Below are 23,573 nucleotides of genomic sequence, written 5' to 3' on the forward strand. Positions count from 1 at the left end.
CCATGGTATGCCTTTCCTGGATAGAACCCGCTATTATGAAACTTACATTAGGTAGGTGCTTGTTGCCTCTGTCTTTATGTAACGTACTATGCTGTCCTGTTACTGGCTAGTTTTGCTCAGTGCTGAGGAAGAACAGTATCTTTAAGCCAAGTCAGCTAAAAGCTTTTCATAGCTCAGGATTGTGCATTTAGAAATGAAATTCTGGCAAAGGAGCGTTTAGGTCTCTGCATAGACTCTATTGCCATCCAAGAACTGGTGGTCCCATGCCACACATGTCTATGGGTCTGCTTGTATAGCTGGACAAGTCCAGCTACTTTGTTAGACTTTTTAAAAATATTTTATTTTATGTGTAGGAGTATATTGCCTGCATGTATGTAAGTGCACCCATGTCATGTAATGGCCACGGAGGTCAGAAGAGGATTCTCTGGCACTGGAGTTACGGATGGTTGTTAGCCTCTATGTGGGTGCTGGGAATTGAACCCAGGTCAATTAAGAGCCAGTGCTCTTAACTGCGGAGCCATCTCTCCAGCCCCTTTGCTAGATTCTTAATGTGAGTTTAGGAGAAGCAATGTCCAGGCATCTTGAAGACCAGACACTAGATCCCTCCTGCTAACTCCCCTGTAGCCCTCAACATATGTGCAATATATTCCACTGCATGTGTGTTGGCCTGGGCTAAATTGTGGGTGGGATGATTATTTTGTTAGGGACAAGCAAGGGAAGTTATCTGGATTCACGGCCTCCAGTGAGATCAGGAGGCCCTGGGCCAGAGGAAAGTGTGAGCCAATAAGATGCTCTGAGGAAACAGAGTCCTTTGAGGAGAGGGTCGATGTCACTGATCCTCCTGAGGCTTGAGGCTAGGAGGAACCAGGTTTCATGGAGATGGTGTCCTGGCTAGGGGCAGGGCAGTCTATAGAAACTCTAGGATCCATTTCCAGGAGCACCTCTTGGGTGACATCACATGCAGTCAGCGCTCCTCCAGCAGCTCCAATTTGATAGGATGTAGTCAGCAGGACGGAGGTCTCTGCCCTAGGTTCTGAAGTAACATAGGCTGGAGCTGGGGTGGGTGGGAATGAGAGTGGATGGCTGGGGAGCCAAAGTCTTTTCTGGAACTACTGCCTACGACATGCAGTGCTCCAGGTCCATCTTGTTCTGTCCTTTACATTACATCTCTATCTTTGGTTCAAATCTCTGGGCATGGTGGTGTGGCCCCAGCACTGTGTAAGAACTGAGACCACACATTCCCAGAGGTGCAAGAGCATCCTGGCCAGGGCCTGAGTAGTCTCTTTGCACCAGAGCAGGTGTGTGTGGGAAGCAGCAGGCGCTCCAAGGGAGGGTGCGTGCTGGGGCGAGGCAGCTGCAGAAGCTGCCTTCTGCCTCCTTAGGCTCTCAGATCTCTTTCCTAACTGCAGGTCTGAATCAGGAGATGAACAGCTTCCAACTATTTGCCGAGAAGACCCTGAGATACATGGCTACTTCAGGGACTCCCGCTGCTTCGGGGAGCAGGAGTATTTCAGTAGTGAGGAATGCTGTGAAGATGATAGCTCTCCCACCTGGAGCAGGTGAGGGGCTCAGCTTGGGTTGAGATCAGGAGACCAGTGCTCCCTACTCCACCTGCTCCCACTCAGTGCTCAGGTAGCCAGGGCTACCTGCAGCTATGCTCAGGATTCCCCAAACTATCAAAGCAGGTCTGCAGGCTCTAGGCCAGGGGGAGCAAGGTAAAAGAACTGCACTTTGAAAGGTAGTGGATGTTGCTTTCATAACTGTTGCCTTATTTAACCAGGGGCCTCTGGGGCCTTTGAACAAAGGCTCTGGACTTGGGAACTAGACTTGCCATGGCTGGAAGACCCCCCTTACCTCCATTTTCCATCAGACCCCTGTCATCTGAGAGATGAGTTCTCATTTAACTGACTTGGGAGTTCCAACTTGGGCCATGTTTGCATAGCAGCCTGGCCAGCCTGAAGCTTGGCTGATGTCTCCATGAATAGCTCCTGCTTCCTGCTCCCATGAAGGGGTCGCTCCTAGGGGTAAGGAGGCAGGAGGTCAGAGCAGCATCTCACAGCAGAGGTACCTCTTGGCTTCTGTCCTGCAGAAAGAAGGCTGCTGGATAAAAGAGGCACTTTGCTTTAGGACATAGGCAGTACTGGAGGATGAAAGTCACCTACCCACTTCCTCCCTGACCTACTACAGCTCACCATCTTACCAGGCCTGTGGCTACTGAGGTAGAAGTAGTGCTGAGGTGAGATTATGCCTGGCACCAGAGACACAGCCTGACCCTCACCTGTGCTCCAGTGGGTCCTTTCCTCCGTCTCCCTCCAATGCCCAACTTCCACATTCACTGATTCAGAGCCAAGTGGACCCTGTGTTTCCTCCTTCTGGGGCCTGCTCACCGCGTATCTCCCACTTAGATGCCTCAGTCCACCTTTTCCATTCCTGGAATTGAAACATGCCCCTCAAACAAGAACCCACCACATGCTCTTTTCTGTTCTTTAACCTGCACTAAGCCTACATGCTAGTATCATTATCTAAGCTCCTTAAGGTGATCCTGTACCCTGCCAGGCACCTGGAGGGGGCAAGTCCTCAAGGCAGAAGTCCCTAGGAGATTTGAGGATAGTCACGCTGACAGAGTCCCCGTGATACACCATCTGCTTTGAGCCTGTGCCTGGCCCAGGAATGGAAACAACTAAGCCTCTAGCCCTCAGCTTCCTGCCATGGCCCTTGCTCTCTGCCTGGAAGCTCCTACCATGCTGGGGACTTTCTTGACCTACTGATCACAAGGGGATATGAGGGTCTATCAGAGCTAGGTCAAGGCTTATTACCCAGAATCTCATGTGTACTTTCTCTCTTTCACCTACCAACTGCCAGGCAAAACTATGGCTATTACAACAGGTACCCAGGCAACTCCATGGATTTTGAGAGACCCCGAGGCTACCATCACCCCCAAGGCTTCTTAGAGGATGATGACTCACCCATTGGCTATGATTCAAGGAGATCTCCGAGGAGACGACTTCTACCTCCCACCCCACCATGTGAGGCTGCCTTTCTCATTTGGGGTGAAGTCTCCCAGGGAGCACTGTGCCTGCCCCCTGCCCATGCCCCCTGCTCCCCCCCACATCTGAGAAGGGGTTTTTTGTGTACTCACAGAGCATGGCCTTTGAGCCTGGGTCTATCCTGACAGGTAGGCAAGTCTCATACATTTAGCCCTACACCCCTACTCCACATTTGGGAAACTGAGCTGCTGAGGGGAAGGATAAATTCAAATGCACAGCTCACTTGCCCAGGACTGTCTTGCAAACTCTTGCCTCTGAGTAGCACCCAGGTTTTTTTCTGGGGGACCTGCCAGCTCCTGGAGAAGCAGTTGAATTCTGCCAAGTGTGGGTGGTTTTTTATTTATTTTATGCATATGAATATATTGTCTGCAGGTATATAAGTGCACTCATGTTGTGCAATGCCCTCAGAGGTCAGAAGAGGGCATTAGATCCCCTGGAATTGAAGTTATAGATGGTTGTCAGCCACCATGTGGGTTCTGGGAACTGAACCTGGGTTTTCTGCAAGAGTAGCCAGTGTTCTTAACTGCTGAGCCATCTCTCCAACCCCAAGTGTGGGTATGTTGATGATGGTTAAAAAAAAAAATATATATATATATTATATATATATATTATATATATAATAATGAGGCTTAATTTTGAGGATTCTGTTTAGTAACCCAAAACAGCTGAAATTCTAGGGCTCCTGAATCTACTGACTGCCAGCACAGTAAGGACAAGGTTGGCCATGTCCCACTCCAGCTGTCACAGCCTGCTGGGAATGTAATCAGACTCATTTGCATGGTTAATATTTAATTATTCAGCCCCAACATATACTGCTGAATAAAGCCTTCCATTCCCCATAAATACTAGATGAAACAGGTGTAGGTGAGGCCAGGCAGAGGCCCACTGCCCTTATGAATCCCACTGCCTTCCTCAGGCCTCTGCCTTTGCTTACTTACTCCCCACCCGGAAACCCCAGTGGATACTTGAGTGTCCTGTCTCCAGAACCCACCTAGCCCCACATTGGAGCAGCATGGGTGGTCGGGCTGCTTTTATCTGGAAGGGAATTGGCTTTGTTGTCCAGCACACAGCCTGGGCAGGGAAAACAGCTAACTATACTGGCCCACATTCTCAGCCACACTGAGGGTGGAGGGAAGAGCTACATCTTCCAGAGACTGTTAAAAAGAGCCCACTGAATGAGGAGACCTGGGGGCTTGAGAGGGATTGACTGTTTTTCTTCTAGTTCTGAATCTCTAGCCTGTCCAGGTCTTGGGTTCCAGAGGTTGTGCTGACTAGGAGGCCCATCTTGTATGGCCACAGTGGGTGGTATGTGAGGGGTGGCTTTCTCTGGAGGCAGATGTCTCTGCTCCACACCAGCAATTCAGCTAGGAGGCCTCAGTATGCCCATCAGTGGGTACAGGGCCCCAGACCAGTACTGGCTCTGCTGCCTCTCCACTGGTTGTGACCAGCCGAGGGCCCAGCCGGCTCATGTTTGCAGCTCTGTTTGTAGAGATTTGTGTGCAGTCCCAGGTGTCTGGAAGGCCTCTTTGATTCAGTACCTGAGGATTCCCAGGGCAGGAACTAGGGGCATATGGAGTTTTGCTGGTTGCCAGGCCAGGAGATGCTCTGTGAGCTTAGAAAGCAGAGGGTGAGGCAGGAGCAATTGGAATACAGCTACTACCTTGCCAAGCAAAGGTAGGGCTCCCTGAAGCCCATGACAGAGGGTGGAGGGGCTCCTAGGAGAAGGCCTGTGGTGCTGCCAAAGGGCCCCAGGCAGATCCGAGCCTAGCAAGCTTTAAAACTGAAAGCTCTGGGTCATGAGCGAGCCTCTGTCTGCAAAGGCTTTCAGCAGATGGCAAGTTCTTTGATGTATTTGTTTCTGGGCCAGCCAGGGAAGGTGATTTTTTTTCATAGCCACAAGTTTGCTTAGTTCCTGGTTATGCTGATTGGGGTAGGCAATGGGTTATTTAAAAAAAAAAAAAAAGACATGAAGTTGGCAGGTGGGGTGGTAGGGGTAGATCTAAGAGAAGTTAAGGGAAGAATCAGGGGTGAATATGATCAAAATACATTGTATAAAATTCTCACAAAGATAATTAAGTAAAAAGAAAGATAAATCTGAGGAGCCTAGAAACATGCGATGTTTGGAAAGCAGGAAGTGTGACATTCTAGAATTGCTCCTGTAAGCTATCAGTGGAATACATCTCAGGGCTTCCAACTCAGCAGAGGTGATGTCCAGGCTGCCTGAAAACAAGCAAACACTTTAAAGTAATATAGTGGTACCTTATAGAGACATTCCCCAGCTGGGTGACTGCCCTTAGTCCTCACAGCCCCCAAGTTCAGGGATTATAGAAGTCCCTTGGATCAAACACACTGCCTGCTTCTTCTTGAACTCCCTGGGAACCCAGACAGGACCCATATCACCGTGTCCTGTGCTTTCACTTCTCAGCCCATCGGAGATCCTCCTTCAACTTCGAGTGTCTGCGCCGGCAGAGCAGCCAGGAAGAGGTCCTGCCATCGCCTGCACTGCCCCACCGTGCTGCCCTGCCTCTGCACCTGATGCAACAGCAGGTGAGCCACTCTCCTGGCCCCCACCTGGGGTGCATGCTCCTCCTGGATGCACTTGAAGTCTGAGCCTGCACCTTCCCATCTCGTTCCCCCAGGCAGTCTTCCAAGTAGATCCTCTGGGGCCCTCTCTGTGGGAGCTCCATAGGCAGGGTGGACCAGGCATGAAAACCCCTTTCATCTCACCCCTCCTGTCACAGAAGAAAGGGCCTGCAGCAGTCTGAATTAGGGAGACACAGCCACCACCCAGAGTCCCAGTAGTAGCTGCCTCAAGAGAGGGAGGTGCTTCTTCACTAAGCTGTTCCTGCAGCTCCTTGTGGGTGGGCCCTCTAATCACAAGGGTGACTGAGCTGCTTCTGTAGGCCAGGGGAGCCACTAGCACACAGGGAAGGCAGCTGGGCTAGAAGCAGCCCACGATCCAGGGCCCACTCACCAGGGGCTTAAAAACAAAAATAGATTTAAAATATTTGTTTCTTAAAATACCAAAGATATGCTGGGTGTGGTGGCACACGTCTTTAATCCCAGCATTCAGGAGGCAGAAAGGCAGAGCTCTGTGAATTTGAGGCTATCTTGGTCTATGTAGGGAGTTCCAGGCCAGCTGGGGCTACAGGGATTACCCTCTCTCAAAAAGACAAAAAAAAAAAAAAAAAAAAAAAAAAAATCAGAGATGCTGTGTAGCGAAATGCCAGAACCTCACACCCAGGCAGCCAGCTGGCAGAGCCAAGTCTATGTGGTGTTTTGACCCCAGGATTCTAAGCACATGAGCACTCAGTGGCCATTGCAGATTTTCTAGTCACTCCTGCCTGCACTGTTAATGCTAATTTAAACGTCTGTGTCATCACGAGAGAAGACAAACCTTTTGAAAGCCCAGGCCACCAAATACCGTAACTCAAGCAAGCCTGTGCCCCATCAGGTCCAGGCCCAGGTCTTGTTTTGGCCACTCCTGTTTGGCTGTAGACCTGTGATGTGGATGCAAACACATCAGGGTATACATCTCAAGGTGGCTCTGCAGTGGTGGACGTGTGAGAAGCATGGCCGGCCCAGTACTTCAGGACAGAGTGCTGGTTGCTGGATGAGAGGCACTGGAGCAGAGAAACCTGACTGTGGTCCTGCATAAGCCAGAGTCCCTGGCATTCCCCGAAATGCATTTCAATCCTTAAACCCGAGGGACCTGAGCTTGGGTTCCCCTTCTTGATTATTCCTCATTCAGAAGCAACTTCATGAATTAGTAATTGACAACTCATTCACTGGAAATGCCTTGTGGCTTTGGGGAAAAGGAAACGCAGTATGCTTGGAGACCCCAGCTCCCCTGTCAGCTCACCGAGATGTCTCCAGTATGCCTGAATCCTTTCCCAGTCTTCTGGGAGCCAGCCCTGCACCACACCACAGCCACACACCAGGACTGTGCTGAGGCCAGACCTCTGAGGACCTCCCTCTCCTTTCTTCCCATCTCCTCAGATCATGGCTGTCGCAGGCCTCGATTCCAGTAAAGCCCAGAAGTACTCACCAAGCCACTCCACCCGGTCATGGGCCACGCCTCCGGCGACCCCTCCATACAGGGACTGGACCCCATGCTACACCCCCCTGATCCAGGTGGAACGCTCAGAGTCCCTGGACCAGGTCAATGGCAGCCTGCCATCCCTGCACCGCAGTTCCTGGTACACAGATGAGCCCGATATCTCCTATAGGACTTTCACACCAGCCAGCCTGACTGTTCCCAGTAGCTTCCGGAACAAAAACAGCGACAAGCAAAGGAGTGCAGACAGCCTGGTAGAGGCAGTAAGTATGGTGGCTCATGGCCACTGAACAAGCTCCATAACCGCAGCAGAACCAGGAGATGCGGCCTCACATGGGCAGAGGGCAGTGGTGACACAGTGGGCTCTGCAGCCAGGCCACCTGGGGTGGGCTTCTCAGCAGCACACACGGTACTTAATGCCCGAGGGAAAACTAGCTACATCTGCTGAGCGTCAAATCGAAGAGCTGCATTGTCTCAATGTCCTGTCCTGTTCATATTACTAGCCTGTGCCACGTGTCGCTGGTGTTTCACTCTTGTCCAGCCATGTGGAGCTTTCCAGCTCTGTGGCGTTGGCAAAGTGGAAGTCATGATGACTAGTACCATGTGTGAGGTCTAGCAAACAGGGTTGGGCAGGGTCCCCAAAGCACATCGATTCAGTGAGAGCCAAAGTGATACAGTGACAGCCTTTTTGCTCAGGCTATCAATCCTCTTTCCTATACAGGTCTTGATATCCGAAGGCTTAGGACGCTACGCAAGGGACCCAAAATTTGTGTCAGCAACAAAACACGAAATCGCCGATGCCTGTGACCTAACCATAGACGAGATGGAGAGTGCAGCCAGCACTCTGCTCAATGGTAGTGTGTGTCCACGAGCCAATGGGGACGTAGGTCCCATCTCACACCGGCAGGACTACGAGCTACAGGACTTTGGTCCTGGCTACAGCGACGAGGAGCCAGACCCCGGGCGAGAGGAGGAGGACCTGGCAGACGAAATGATCTGCATCACAACCTTGTAGCCCAGTGAGGATAGGCTGACTCCAGCCTGAGAGGGGCACAGGAGGGCCAGGGATAAAGTGCCTCATAGTAAGGAAAGTTTAGGCACTAGTTGGGAGAAAATGCTCAATTATACTTTTGTACAAGTGGTATCACGCCTCAAGGAAGCCATAAACCTGGTAGGAACAGGTTCTGAGCATGTGGTCAGGCCCAGTCACAGAAAACGGCATGTCTGGCCCCTCGAGAAGATGGATAAGGCTCAGGCAGCCTGGCCGGTTTGGAAGCCAGATGAGTTGCCAGGAGTCCAAGTCTCACCCCCAGGGCACACGCCCCTGCCCACTCACCTGAAGGCATGGCAGGCAGGTTAAAGGTGATGACAATCACCACACCTATGTCATTACCTCAGCCACTGGTCTAGCATATTGCTCACTGGGCCCAGCATATCCATTTTTAAACCCCTCCCCCAAACATACTGCTTCCTGGTTCCTGTGCAGCTGTTCTGAATGGTATGCATCAGAACCCAGCCACCAGCCACCAGCGGTCACGGCGAGGGGGGCAGGACTGGACAGACAAGGTTTTCTGTTAATGCGATGCCAGTTTACATAAGAGACCATCACTCGGTAGTCAGTTCTGACTATCACACTAAGGGCAACTGTAAACTGGAAGAGTAACGCACTTGCAAACCAGGTAAACTTAGATACACTAGTTTGTTTAAAAATTATAGATTTACTGTACATGACTTGTAATATACAATTTGTATTTGTAAAGAGATGGTCTATATTTTGTAATTATTGTACCGTATTTGAACTGCAGCAATATCCATGGGTCCTAACAATTGTAGTTTCCCACCAAAATCTAGAAGTTAGTATTTTTACTCGGGCTAAACAGAACTAGAAGGATTAGAACCCATTCTCACTTAATTCAGTGAAAATCTTTTGGGGATAAACTTTTGAGTTCAAAACAATTTGACACGTCAGAAATTTTTCTAAAATATTTTGAGTCACTATAAACCTATCTTTACATAAGATGGCAAGATGACTATTTGCAGTCTTTTCTTTGGGCAAGAGTTCTTCGAGTTTCATATTGTACCTCTTATCCACATGAGTTGTGACTGTCTTTGGTTTGCTTTGACTTTGATTATCCTCTGGTCAGTTAGTTACAGAACAGGTGCAACTGGCTAGTCAGCCCCATGGCATCCGCTGGTCTGACTTCCTCAGCTGCCCGTGCAAGCTGTTTCTGTATCTCTAACACAGAAGTCACGGCACAGGTGAATGAAGTGCATCCACTCCCACTCCTCAGGGATGCTTAAGAAATAAGAGGTACTGGGGCAGGGGATCTGGGTGGAGGGGGGGCACTGTGGTGACCTATGAGGTTAGAGTGTCAGGGTCCATCCAGTATCCTGTTGCCTTTCACAACGCTGCTATGCGATGTGTTCTCTTGGAGGGCTGTTACATGCAACTGAATGAGGGCTGAAGCTTCATGCGAACACATGCATTGGGGCTGCACACCCTGGGACTGACAGCTGGGGGACCATTAGAATTGTCAAGGCTTGCTTTTCTGTTAACAGAAAGATGTGCTGTTCATCCCATTGCTCTGCCAGGGAGTCTCTGCAATCAAAAATACAGGTAGCAATTTGGGTTCAAAATTTTTAACTAGTACACAACAACCTGTGAATTTTTTTTTCTTTTTTTTTTTTTTGTAAATAATACTTTTGTTATAAAGACCTCACAAACCTCTTGGTAAGACATTCTTACTCCAGATGCAGGCAAAAACATTTCAAGGTTTGTAAATGACTATTTCCTGACATAAAGACTTTTTTTATTAAAATGTAAAATGTTCTTCAGAATAAACTGTGTAATAATTTCATCGTATCTTGGAGCTCTCCTCACACAGAGCTGGCTCTTCCTGGAGAGCTTCAGAGGGGCAGGTGCTCTGGCAGCCCTGGGCTCAGGCAGCTTCTTCCGCCCTCAGCCTCCTCAGAGAGGTCAACAGTAACTTGATAGCAGCTGCCAAGAGCACTGCTTCTCCTAAAGGGCTAAACCACCATCAACATTACCTTGGACTCTGTCTCGCTGGGTGTCGCCTGACTCCGGCTTAGCAGGCCACCCTTCCCTTTCCAGGACTGCGTGTTCTGGAATGGCGATTCTCTTTCCCAACGTCAGTCAACACTGGTGAGTTTTTCAGGCTGCACCACTTCCCAGTATGTCTCCCTAAAGCCTGGTTCAACCTCTTGTCTCATATTAAATTTCTCTTTGTAAGAAAAAAATTGAAGTTGTAGAGCATGGTTTTTTCCCTCCCCTTTATGAAAGTTCTAAAAATGAAACCTGCTTTTTGGTTTCCCTTCCCTGGCCCACCCTACTCCCAAATGATTTTGCATTCATCAGAACACTGCATTTAGTTTGTTTCTTTAATATGTTTCTGATGACATGAGGTGGAAATCACTATGATTTCACCACTAATCCATAGTGAGCACTTCATTTAGAATGTCTGTGCTTGGTATGTGGACCCCACTTTCCAGCTCTTATGTGTAAAATCCACTGAAGGCCAGGAGGGGCAGCCTGACACACTCCCCCTTCACAGTACCTACCTGGCTCTTAAGTCAGAGCAATTTTATTTCATGGTGTAAAGTGTTTATTTACCATCTTTGCCTTTATTGGGGGGATGGGCTGCTGATCTTATAAAAGTGGGGTACCACAGAGCTGACATGTACAAATCCCCTCCTCCCTTACTGGCACACACCAACTCAAAAACCCACTCCAGCTCTGCTTTCTGGGGACTGGAAGGGCAAGGGAGAATAAGGGCTGGGCTCGGGCTTGGGTTCCTAAGATGAGAACAAGAGTAAGGCATGTGGTGGTTGTGGGGTTTGGGTTTGCTTGGGGGGCAGGGGGGGTGCTGTGTTTTTTTCCTAATTTTGAGAGGAAAAATAATCTTTGCATTAGATTTGGTATCATGGTAGTTTATCAGTGGAAATATGAAAAAAACCTGGGGCCTGATGGACATGGTCTGATTGGTGAGAAGACTCTATTTGAATTTATGGAAATTATTCCTACAGCCTGTGCTGGAGGTAGAAAGGCTAAGTTAGGGTGCCTCCACCTGCTTCTGTATTCCTGGTCATACTGGCAGTTGTTCCTGTCCCTTCCATGATCTCTTCGCTATCCTGTCAGGAACACCTATGATCAACAGCAAGGTAGGTGGGCTTTGTCATCACAGCTGGGCTCTGGGCATGTGCACAGTTGTCTCTCTTGGTGCTGGGGAGGGGGTCAACCCTGAACCATAGGCTTGCTAGGTAAGTGTGTGTGCACCAATATGTTACACTGTTTTGGCAAAGTGCAGTCTTCTGTGTTTCAGGTATTTACAGGCTTTTGCCAAGAGGCTTAGCTAACAAAGTCTGTCCACTTACCCATGAGACTCAGACTAACAGGGCCTGTGTGCACCCCACTTTGTAACCAAAGCAGGTGCGCACCATTCTCCCATTCCACCTCCCTCATGGCACTGGGACTTCAACACAACCCTAGCACTTGGATTTGGCATTGTGGGAAGGACCCACCTATTCATCCTTTATACTTGGGTTAGAGCCAGGAACAGCCATGCTTGGCCATCAGGGCTCCCTCGAGGAAGCCTTGTCACATGTTCTGTCCTGGGTCTGAACCCCAACGGCAGCTTTCCACTTGCCTTCTATGCATTTGGGGCATGTAACATTCACCTGTCACCTCTGGAAACTCATAGCCATATAAGGAAAAGTTGTCTGGGCTCAAAGGCCAGCTCACCCCGCTCCAAATCAATCCCAGTGGACCCTAGAATCCCCGCATTCCCCCTCCATTCTGGGCCCAGTGTTGCAGGATTCTATATAGTGATTCTTTTCTTCTCTGCTTTAGATGGGGGCTTTGGACAGCTTCAGAAAAACCAATCCAAAATGCATTTAGTTTTCATTCCCTTGTAAAAATAGGATAAGGCATCTCGGTTCAAAAATAAATTACTGGATTACATCTACATTATAAGGAGATACAGACCACAGAGCTCTTGGAAATGCTGCTGGTAGCTGTCTCCCCCACCCCCTAGAAGACTCACATCTTGGCTCCATTGTACTTTGCTGTGTCCTGTCAGCCTCAGTGCCATGCTGTCCCCATGAATATCTAAATAAGAATTCACCAGCCCTGTCTACTAGGCTACTTCCCAAGGTCACCATGATAGGTCTTCATGGCTCATCTCCTCTACATGAAGTGGTGACCTGGTATGTGGGGCTAGCTCTGTATTTCGTGGGAACAAGGCTGAGCGCCCTCCTGCCTGACTCTTCAGCTAAAGCTTCCTTGAAGAGTCCAGTGCAGGCTGAGCACCCTGCAGAAATGGCCTTACAAGGGAGTCCAGGAAAGGACCAGTCCACTACTGGCAGCAGGACACTGGGCTGGAGAAGGTAGGTGACGTGAGACAAGATCATGGCTAGAGGAGGTAAGGAGAGCACCAGCCTGCATGCCAGCCTTCCCCAGAGGGTCCACAGGGAAATGCTGGGGACTTGACTTATTGACTTATATGGCCTTATTTCCTATAAGATCTCACAAAGGTCTCAGCCGTATTGGCAGCAGGACACTGGGCTGGAGAAGGTAGGTGACGTGAGACAAGGTCATGGCTAGAGGAGGTAAGGAGGAGAGCACCAGCCTGCCAGCCTTCCCCAGAGGGTCCACAGGGAAATGCTGGGGACTTGACTTGTTGACTTATATGGCCTTATTTCCTATAAGATCTCACAAAGGTCTCAGCCGTAAGTAGGGATACCTGAGTTCCAAGGTTCTCGACAGTTTTAGGAAATAGCACCTGGGGCACAGGCTGTGTTCGTTGGTCCTCTGGGCTTTACATGGGCTCCTCTGTCATCCTCGGGCAGGGGCTGCCTTAACGCTGGGTGGCCAGAGTCCGGGGCTTGTAGACAGGAACATCCTTGTCCCAGAGTACAGGCTGCCCCTTGATAATGTCAGCTGCTTTCTCTGCGATCATGATTGTGGGGGCATTCAGGTTGCCGCTGACCACGCTGGGCATGATGGAAGCATCAACAACCCTGAGGTTTTCCACCCCAAGGACCCTGGTTTGAGGGTCTACCACAGCAGTGGGATCAGAGGGCTGGCCCATCTTACAGGTGCACGAGGGGTGGTAAGCACTATCAGCTTTCGCCCGCACAAAGGCATCTATCTCTTTATCTGACTGGACGTGGCTTCCTGGCAGTAGCTCTTTGCCCCGGAAGGGAGCCCAGGCTTCCTGTGCAAAAATTTCTCTGCTCAGCTTCACACACTGGCGGAAGTCCTCAATATCAGTTTCTGTGGAGGAGAGATAGATGAATCCCCCTTCATTTACCCTCCTGGCTCAGAGCAACTGAGGGACAAAGTTCAGGGACATGAAGAACCAAGCAAGGTAGGTGCTTGTCACCTGCCCAGAAGCAATTAACTGGTAACCAAGCATCCTAAAAGAACTGAGCCAAGAGGGCCAGGTATTTGAGGTCTGGTTTCTCTGTGAACCAGCGGTAAGGATATATAATCTGCCTCTGCCACCATACAAGTGCTCCCATACCATGAGGGCAAAACCTGCCTCATGAGACGTTCTTGTTTGTACTGAATACAATAGGGCAGCTTGGGAAGGCGGCATGCTCTTAGGGCCTGTGGAAGGTAAAAGCAGGGGAGGCCAGACAGGTAGATGGCTCTGAGAGCTGCACTCTGTCCTGCTGTGCAAAGTGAGGCCACAGCCTACCTTGTATGACCCAAGACTGAGGGTAATCTAGGTGTTAGGAAATAAGACTCAGGGCAAGATTTAGGAACAACAGGAACCCCGTTCCTCCACTCAACCCGAGGTCCAGGAGCTATGGAGCTGGCTGCTGAGTTACCTGTTGACAAGTAGTTGGGATGGATCACAGGGTGGTCCTGAGGGTTGGCACTTCTCAGTTTGAGCCAGCCCACACTTGTGCCCCTCATGGTCCCCACATGCACCTAGGAGGGCCCAGAGAAAACAGTCCACAGTAATCTCTATCAGCTCCAACTCAGGAGCTTGGAGAAGCCCCAGATTGGGCTTCAGCTTCCAATTTAAAGGATGCAGGGCTTAGCATCTGACCCTCTACCAGTCACTTCTTCCCCTGCCTGGCCTTTATGCCACTGTCCAAAGTTCCAGAAGGTGATCCCAGGGCTGAGCTAGCTTTGCCTGCTCATCACTGGTACAGGTCCTACCCTTCCACACACCCACGGGCTAATTCCTGGGGTCCCTCCCTGGGGCAAGGCTCAGGCTCTCCTTTCCACTCCCACTCAGACACTGAGCCACTGGAAAGCAGGTACTGAAGGCTTGCATAGTGGGACAGATGACACCCCTAAAAGATGAGAGCGGGGCAGAATCTGGTCCAGTCCATCTGCTTACCTGGTAAGCTTCTTGCTGGGTGGGTTTCCGCCCATGGTCAATCACTTGTGATGGCAGGAAGTGAAACTGGATGTCTGGGTGGGGGACACCAGGATGACTGCGGATGAACCCACCAGTTTCCAGATGGGCTGTGGCTCCATCCCCTGAAGGTCAGAAGAGGACAGAGCAGTGTGGCAGGTGAACCAGCTGTTCCCTTTGTCCCTCTTCTCCCCCAAGTCTTGGCTTCAAGCTCTGTACACTGCGTCTTCTTTCTCCACACAGCCTTACGCAGCACTACAGCTTTAAATATCACCCACATGCCAAGTGAGGGACTTCAGATTTGCCAAGGCCGCCTGCCTCATAAGCCCTTCCCACATCCAGCTCGGCAGACAACGTCACCTTAAGCAAGGCACTGTGCCCCTCCACATGTGCTGTTGGCCTCTCGTCCCCTCACAGCAGCCTGCCATGCAGTACCTTTGTATCCTCATGTTGCAGATGGGAGACCAGCTGTTCCCTTTGTCCCTCTTCTCCCCCAGGTCTTGGCTTCAAGCTCTGTACACTGCGTCTTCTTTCTCCACACAGCCTTATGCAGCACTACAGCTTTAAATATCACCCACATGCCAAGTGAGGGACTTCAGATTTGCCAAGGCCGCCTGCCTCATAAGCCCTTCCCACATCCAGCTCGGCAGACAACGTCACCTTAAGCAAGGCACTGTGCCCCTCCACATGTGCTGTTGGCCTCTCACAGCAGCCTGCCATGCAGTACCTTTGTATCCTCATGTTGCAGATGGGAAGAATGGACTCAGGTGAATGGAATGATCCAGCTTCATACCCAACAATCTGAGGTCTGTCCCAGCTCCTCAGGAAGACGACCACGGTACCCACAGACTGTATCTACCAAGTTCATTGAGGAGTGGACCCACCTGTGAATCTCCAGAGCCACTCCAGACCAATGCTGACCTTCCTCAGGGGCTTTTGGGCTGAGTGGAGGGTAATGGGGCGTGTGCACGCCTGCTGAATGTAGATCTCCAGGTGGTCTTGCAGGTTCTGGCCAACCCCTGATGCAGGAAGGGATGGTTAAGAAGAGTAGCTGACACAGCGGCTTATCAGCTTCTCTGTAACCCTTGGTTTGGAAACTTTTCTCCATTTATCATTTTAGACAGTTAATTCCTGCCTGGCTTCTCTGTAACCCTTGGTTTGGAAACTTTTCTCCATTTATCATTTTGGTTTGGAAACTTTTCTCCATTTATCATTTTAGACAGTTAATTCCTGCCTGTCCCAGCCCCAGCTTAGAAGTTACCTCTCAGAGACAGCATTTCTGCTCTCTCAGATGTTGCCAAAACCATCCTCCCTGTCACTCTACTCCCTCCAGAATAGCCACCCAGGTGCCCTTGGCCAGCTCTGCTCAGCAGCACCCTCCAGGGCCAGAACAGCTTGCAGCAGGCACCACAATGTGGTATTTGAGCAAATGGACAAATGTTGGCCTCATTCTCTCCCCTAGTCTGTTGAAGGAGGAAGCAGTCCCAGCATGCTATAGGAACAGTATAGCTCAAGCGCAAGGGCACACTGGGCAGTCAAGACACGGACCAGCATTTTCGCAGGCCTCTCATAAGGAAGACTCCACGTGAAAGGCTAGCCTCTGAGTGTATGAGGAAGGACACAGCCAAGTCCTCTTTAGAAGATAAAGTTCAGGCCCTCACAAAGATAGTCGCTCTGGAGTCTCGAGCTGGCCTCATTTGTGCTCAGAGCAGCTGGTCAGTCCTGGGGATGGACCCCCTCTCACCACACAGCTGTTCTGGTGGTGTTCCCAGACCCATTCCTGCTACAGGGTTCTCTCCCGCAGGAGCAGAGGCTGGCTGGGGGAAGGAGAAGGAAAACAATACAGAGACCCAGGATCCGTGGGTAGGAGTGTCCAGTGAGGCTTGGAGGACCTTCTCAGGTTTAGAGGAAGGATGTGACACATCCAGGGAGCATGACCTCTCTACTCCATACCATAAGCCACCTAGTTTTACAGAGCCGGCTCCTAGGCAGCAGTGGGGGAGGGGCTTACCAGGCAGGTGGCACACGACAGGGATGCCCAGTTTCTTGAGGTCATCTGCATTCCCAACACCAGAGAGCATGAGCAACTGTGGCGAGTTGATGGCACCCCCACTCAGGATCACCTCCCTTCTGGCATACGCCTAGAAGAGGCAAGGGCCACCAGTCACACATCTCCAAGAGCCAGGTGTTCTTCTGGCCCATGGACCAGCCCCAGTTCCAGCCATCACTACGGGAATGTGGCCTTGGGAAACCATACCCACGTGATGGGACAGGAACACTACTGTGGAGAAAGCCTGCTCCCAGGCCCACAAGCTTGCTTGTCGGCTACTTGAAACCACCTTGTGTGAAAGTCAAGCATAGGCCGTGCTCTGACACTGTGATAGCCAGACAGTAACAGGGGCCTTAATACAGGGATGGAAGAGGTCAACTGAGCTCACCAAGAGCAGACTGCCTATGCAGCTGTACTGCCGGCTGGGGAGAGGCAATCCCTGACATACTACTGAATGGCAAAAAGCACCATGTAGTGTGATAACATTTGTGAATTTTAAAACCTCTAGGATCAATCTATCAATTTCTAATGGGCTAGACCCTAAAGCCATGTAGAAGGTACTAGGCGGCTGCCCTGAGGCGGGTGTGGCAAGCAGAGGTGCAAGGGGACCCTCATAGCAGGGTACCATAGAGTCTGCAGGTGGGAACTTCCCACCTCTACTTGCTGTGAGGCCCCAGGGACAATCCATTGCCACCGCCCCCAGCATAGGGACAACAGTACATGGCTGAGGAGGAGAACCTGATAGCCAGGTCCTCTGCCCAGTCCTTCGGGCCTCTGCACCCCCCAGACCTCCCACTGCAGTCAACTCACCTTGTGGCTCTGACCGTTCTTGAAGTACTCCACGCCCACTGCACGTGTGCCCTCAAACAGCACTCTGCTCACAAGTGTCTGGGTCTCAGCCCTGAGGTTGGGGCGGCTCAGTGCTGGGTGCAGGTAGGCACAGGCTGCACTCCAGCGCTTGCCTACAGAATGGAGCAAAGGGAGGCGTGGGTCACTGCCATTCTCCTTGTGCCTGGGCAGGAGGAAAGCACGGGGCAAAAACAAATCTATACTGTTCTTGACTATGCAAGGCCTGACCTCAAAGTAAGTCTGCAACTTGGACACCCCCACCCCCCACTGCAGTCCAGGCTACTGAGGACCCTGGCACAGGCAGAAAGCCACCCTGACAGGATGACCTGGGACCAGGAACATTGGATGGAAAGGTTGACCCTGGCACAGGCAGAAAGCCACCCTGACAGGATGACCTGGACCAGGAACATTGGATGGAAAGGTTGAGAACCCTGAAGAGACAGACAGAAGCCCTGGGGCAGCTCTGTCCTGCTGTGACCAAGGCCCTGTACCACCCCCTCTGTGCCTCAGTATCTCCATCTATAAATGGAGAGGGAAGTGGCCATTTATAGTGGTAGAGGCTGCCTCTCTGTGATTCATTTTCCCCAAGACTATGGCACATTATACTGAGTTGTTTCTCTGCTGATTCTCCAGGGAACACCTCCCCCAAGCCTGGGGAGGGGCCTCCTTCTCTCAGCCTCGGTCTTACCTCCATCTCCTCTGGTCTGTGTTGGTTCCAGGAGTCATCACAGGACTGAAATTCCTGCCCCTCGCAGTGACCCAGGTCAGCCGCTAAGGGACCTGGTTGGCCCATGGAGCCTGCAGTCACCTTTGGGGCTCCATAGGTGCTGGAGGCTCAGCCAACCCTCAATAATTGCTCCTGTCCTGGGGCACCTAGGGGAGACTCCCTTTCACCTAACACCAGTCTCATTCTTCTACTTACTGACCACCATGGGGTCAGGAGAGACAGCTGCAGTTGCAGGGGGTAATTAAAAAGGGGTAAGTACCTTGGTGAATGGTCATGTCCATCCAGCCGAAGCCCTCCTGCTGGAAGCCGTTCATGTCTTCAGTGAAGGGGTAACCAGCCTGCTGTGTTGCCTGCAAGAAGGCCTGGTGCAAGGGGTGGTTGGTCTTGCCCCGAGTCACGTGCAGCGGGCCGTCACCACCGCGGTACCTGTCAGCACCGAGCTCGTGGCTCTGCGCCTTGCGGAAGTAGGGCAGGCAGTGCGAATAGTCCCAACCCTCCGCTCCTTGGAGGTGCCAGCGATTGTAGTCCTCGGCGTGTCCGCGGATGTAGACCATGGCGTTGAGGGACGAGGAGCCCCCCCAGACCCGACCTCGCGGCCAGAACAGTACACGGCCATCCATGCCAGGCTGCGGCTCCGTGTGGTAGTACCAGTTGTACTTGTCATCACACAGATTGGCTACGAGGGCTGCGGGCATATGGATCTTCCACAGGAGCCGCTTGCTGCCCACAAGCAAGTCCTTGGGCCCAGCCTCCAGCAGCAGCACCGTCTGATCCCGGTCCTCCGTTAGCCGATTGGCCAGCACGCAGCCAGCGGAGCCGGCGCCCACCACCACGTAGCTGAACTCCTGGTCCTGGCCCATGGAGCCTGCACTGGCCACAGCACGGCTGCCCCGGGGCCACAGCTGGTCCAGCACAGCCCACGCCAGGGCTCCACGTGGGCCCACATGCCCTGGCTGCCAGCCTCCAAGGACCCGCCACATGCTTCCAGCCCAGTCTCTCTTATCCACGGACAAGTGTGACAACTCGCTTTTCCTAGAACAAGAAAAATGGCTTTAAGACTCTGAACTCCACGGCACACAAGCGGCCCAAAGTTGGGTTGGCCACACTGGCACAGCGAAGGACCTGCCCAGCCTGGGTAAGACAGCCACACTCCACAGCCACTGCCCTGAGGGCCAGGATGGGGCAGAGGGATTTCCATCCTGGGATGTCAGTCCCAGAACCAAGTGGGGTTAGGACAGGAGTAAAAGAGACCCCTCCACAGGCTTAGGGATCCCTAACCACCTTCCCTGTGACATGGGCAGGAACTTAGAGGCTGGAAGTCTAACTGCTGCAGGGGAAAGAGAGCTTTCCAAGCCAGCAGCCAATAGGGGTTGTTGCCCGCCTCACTCCAGGCAGCTGGGAGCCCCTACCCTGAGCTGGGAGCCCCAGAACACACTCCAGGAACACACAGAAGAAAAGACGATATCTACTCTTCAAGCTAATGGAGAGGGACAAGAAAAGTAACTGAAGGAAGGTCTGGTGGGGGGCTGAGGTGCTGGACCTCACAGCCTACAACTTGAGGGAGCCTGGGGTGCACCAGAGGGGTTTTAAGCAGGGCACAGGGTCACAGCCACACTACAAGGTCACTCTGCAGAGCACTCAAGTTTTAACAGAGAAATGCCAATGGCTTTGACAGGTCTTCCACCAATGTCCCATGGTACCCAGTGCACAGAGGTCGAAAAGAACCAAGATATGCCAAGCGTATCTGAGAAAGCTCACAACAAGCTCCAATCTACAGTGAGGCTGAAATAAGAAACCTGAAAATCTCCATGTAGTAGAGCTAGAGAGATGGCTCAGTGATTAAGAGCACTGGCTGATTTGCAGAGGACCTGAGTTCAGTTCGCAGCACCCTAACTCCATCCCTAACTCCAGCTCCAGAGGATCTGACACCCTCTTCTGGCTTCCAAGGACACTTACGTTCATGAGTCATAAACACAGACAGATACACACACACACACACACACCCCAATAATAAATCTTTAAATGAAAAATCCCCATGTAGTCCTTGGCTTGCATGGATGTAGACCGCAACAAATACCCAGCCTTTCTTCAGTCCTGTAACAAGTAACCCACCCTGGAAACAGAAAGGGGGGCAGAGGAAGGCCCTCCTTTACAGGAGGAAAGCTGGCAGATCTTCTGAAAACTGAAGAAGAGACTCAGACCTTCCAGAGCTCCAGGCTTCAAGTCAGCACAGGTAGCAGTGGCCCACTGCTCTGCTCCTCACTAGAAGGGCCCTCACTCTACACTATCCTGCCAGGATAGAGCCAGAGCTACACCCTTTCTAAGCAGGCACCATTTACCTTCATCTCCACTGCCCTGTTACACACAAGGTCTAGCATTCCATAATAGGGAAACACAAATACATGACTTCTTACCAAGAGATAAAGTACCTAACAGAGCCAGATTCACTAGGTGTGAGAACCATCAAATGAGCCAAGATAAAAGAACCACTAAACATAATTTAGTTGACAAGAAGATATGTCTAACAGAATTTCAACAAGAACAGGAAGCTCTAAAAAACAAAGCATGAACGACAGGGGCTGGGAAGATTGCTCTGCTGGTAAAAGCACTTGTTTCACAAGCCTGGCTACCTGAGTTCAACCCCTAGAACCCACATAAATGAAAGCCAGAGGTAGTGGCATACGTCTGTAATTCCAGCATTCCTGAGTGAGGTGGGAGACAGGGGAGAACCCCCCAGAAGCTCACAGGCCACAGAACAGAAGAAATAAGAGAGACCCTGCCTCAACAAGGTGGAAGGGGAGAACCAGTTCCTGGAAATGGTGACCTCCACAGGCACACTGTGGCACACAAATAAAAATCTGAAATGGCCAATCCTATTTTTAAAAAACAGAGGCTGGGTGTGATGGCTCACACCTTTAATCCCAGCACTTAGGAAGCAGAGGCAGGCGGATCTCTGTGAGTTTTGAGTTTGAGGCCAGCCTGATCTACAGTATAATGAGTTTCAGGCAGCCAGAGCTAGACGGTGAGATCTTACCTCTAAATAAATAAATAGACCAAAATGCAAGAAAAAGTACAAGAGATAGATGAGTTTTGATTAGATATAACAGAAAAGAATCAGTGAAACTGAAGAGCGAGCAGGGGGCGAAGGAACAGAAGGCCTGCTCTGGGGCAGTATCAGACTGAAGCTGGGTAACTGGAGACCAGAAGGAGAGGGTGGGAGGGATGCAGTGCACAGAGAGGAGGGCAAAGGGCGAAGAAAGAGAATGGGGAGACTCTCTGAGGACAGAGCTGCTGAGGCCTGGAGCAGCCTGAGTGCAGAAATACAAAGACCAGTAAATTACCATCAGATTGCTGAAGTGCCACAGCAGAGGAGAAACCATGGAGGTAGCCAGGCAAAAAGAGAACCATAGAGTGGAAACGACTTCCTTTCAGACAACGGACATCCCAGAAGACAGTGGAGTGGCAGCTGAAACAGCAAAAACCAAGCCCTCCCAATTCTAAAGTAAGTTCCCTGACCTTTACAAATGAAGGAAATGATAACCTAGACAGAATGGACCAGTCCTCGGAAGTACAGTGTGCCAAATTGCATGCCTTATTAGAAGAAACATAAGCCAACACATATGCTAAATAATTTAAATCGATAATCAATAGCCTCCCCCAAAGAAAACAAAGTATCACGTCTAAATCGATGGGCTCTCAAACTTCTGTCAAATGCTTAAGAATGTACCAATTCTAAGCTGTATGTGGTGGTACACACCTTTGATCCCAGCACCCAGGAGGCAGAGGCAGGTAGATGTCTGTTGCCCCCCAAAGAAAACAAAGTATCACGTCTAAATCGATGGGCTCTCAAGAAACTTCTGTCAAATGCTTAAGAATGTACCAATTCTAAGCTGTATGTGGTGGTACACACCTTTGATCCCAGCACCCAGGAGGCAGAGGCAGGTAGATGTCTGTTAGATCAAGTCCAGTCTGATCTACATAGTGAGTTCTGGGCCAGCCTGTCTCAAAAAGGCAGGAGAGATGGCTCAGTAGTTGAGAGCTTGCTACTCTTCCAGAGGATCTGAGTTCAGTTCCCAATACTCATTTTGGGTAGCCTGTAACTCTGTGCCAGGGAATCTGATGCCCTCTTCTGGCCATCATGAGCACACACACTTGCACACACAAATATAATAAAAATCTATCTTTTTGAGTGTACCAATTCGCTACCATCACTTTCAGAAGTCAGAAACAGAGCACTTTTTAACCTATTCTGCAAGTCCAAAATCATACTAAGGCCAAAACATCAAAGGACAGAAAGCTACACATCAGTATCTTATGAAAATTGATAAAGAAAAAAAAACTTAATTCTGGGGCTTACAGTGGAGTTGCTGCAGCTATGGGTCTGGGCAGGGAAGGGAGGGCAGAAGTGAGGGAAGGAGGGAAGAGGGAGAGGGAGAGGGAGAGGGAGAGGGAGAGGGAGAGAGGGAGAGAGGGAGAGTTCTTGGGACAGGCTGGCAAGCTAGACCAGCAGGAACTAGTCAGCTCCAGGTTTAGCAAGATACCAGTATACAGCTATTTTGGGCTGGCAAAATGACTCAGTGATCTAAGGGCATGTGCCACTAAGCCTGATGACCTGAATCCAGCGCTGTGGCGCGCTCTCTCTCCCAAAACTGAGTAAGTAAGGGGCTGGCAAAATGACTCAGTGATCTAAGGGCATGTGCCACTAAGCCTGACGACCTGAATCCAGCGCTGTGGCGCGCTCTCTCTCCCAAAACTGAGTAAGTAAAAATGTTACTTTTAGAGTGGCTTGAATTCAGCTTTGTACATACAATTTTATGTACCACAGTCAAGTGAGATTTACCCCACGGTGTACATTTATGATAATTTCTCATATGAAAATCAGTTTATGGGACCCATCCACACCAACAAGAAGAAAACTTACACTCTTCACAATGATAGATGCAGAAATAGGAGATGTACAAAAAACACATGGCAAAATTTAACAACTCCATGCTTCAACATGTTAAAGAATAGCTGTAAAAACCTGCAATGAACACCATGTTTAGTAGTGACACACTCGAAGCTTTCCCACCAAGATCAGGAGCGTGGCAAGTGCATGTTCTCTCATCAATTCTTTTCAACACTGCACTGGAGGTTATAGCTAATGAATAGTCAAGAGGGGGAAATACCAGGTCAGGTATAGTGGTGCACACCTTTAGGCCCAGCACTCAGGAGGCAGAGGCAGGTGGATCTATGGGCACTCCAATTTAAACACATACATAGCTAAAGACTCAAAGCTAGCATCCATCTTGGAGTGAGAATATGTGATGTCTTTCTTGATGTGGGTTACCACATTCAAAATGACTATTTCTACCTCCATCCATTTACCTGAAATTTTCATAATTTTCTTAACAGTTAAAAAAAATTCAGTACAGTCACACAATGGAGCACATTTGCACAATTGTGTACATGT

At 50.5% G+C, this 23,573-nt stretch overlaps 2 protein-coding genes across 6 annotated transcripts in view; one reads left to right on the forward strand and one right to left on the reverse strand.

Annotated features, from left to right (window-relative positions):
• The window catches only part of Cacna1d (calcium voltage-gated channel subunit alpha1 D), a 357,002-nt gene extending 348,794 nt beyond the window's left edge, over positions 1-8,208 (forward strand). For both annotated transcript variants that reach the window (XM_008851829.2, XM_008851828.2), the window contains 6 exons: positions 25-51; positions 1,410-1,559; positions 2,863-3,026; positions 5,473-5,594; positions 7,047-7,367; positions 7,826-8,208. In XM_008851829.2, coding sequence (XP_008850051.1) covers positions 25-51; positions 1,410-1,559; positions 2,863-3,026; positions 5,473-5,594; positions 7,047-7,367; positions 7,826-8,119 — 1,078 coding nt within the window. In that variant the 3' untranslated portion in view covers positions 8,120-8,208. The remainder of the gene's footprint in view (positions 1-24; positions 52-1,409; positions 1,560-2,862; positions 3,027-5,472; positions 5,595-7,046; positions 7,368-7,825) is intronic.
• A 15-nt stretch (positions 8,209-8,223) lies between these two features.
• Chdh (choline dehydrogenase) overlaps positions 8,224-23,573 on the reverse strand; it is a 40,707-nt gene continuing 25,357 nt past the window's right edge. For 3 of the 4 annotated variants that reach the window (XM_008851830.2, XM_029555345.1, XM_029555346.1), the window contains 7 exons: positions 18,381-19,153; positions 17,356-17,507; positions 16,507-16,636; positions 15,380-15,514; positions 14,478-14,620; positions 13,957-14,059; positions 12,671-13,396 (listed from right to left, as the gene is read on the reverse strand). In XM_008851830.2, the coding sequence (XP_008850052.1) occupies positions 12,978-13,396; positions 13,957-14,059; positions 14,478-14,620; positions 15,380-15,514; positions 16,507-16,636; positions 17,356-17,507; positions 18,381-19,101 (1,803 nt within the window). In that variant the 5' untranslated portion in view covers positions 19,102-19,153 and the 3' untranslated portion in view covers positions 12,671-12,977. Of the gene's footprint in view, positions 9,704-12,670; positions 13,397-13,956; positions 14,060-14,477; positions 14,621-15,379; positions 15,515-16,506; positions 16,637-17,355; positions 17,508-18,380; positions 19,154-23,573 lie in introns of those variants that run through there. The other variant, XR_003846884.1, reaches the window with a different exon arrangement.

The sequence above is a fragment of the Nannospalax galili genome, unplaced genomic scaffold, assembly GCF_000622305.1.
Source record: "Nannospalax galili isolate Female #2095 unplaced genomic scaffold, S.galili_v1.0 scaffold485, whole genome shotgun sequence".
Taxonomy (NCBI): Eukaryota; Metazoa; Chordata; class Mammalia; order Rodentia; family Spalacidae; genus Nannospalax; species Nannospalax galili.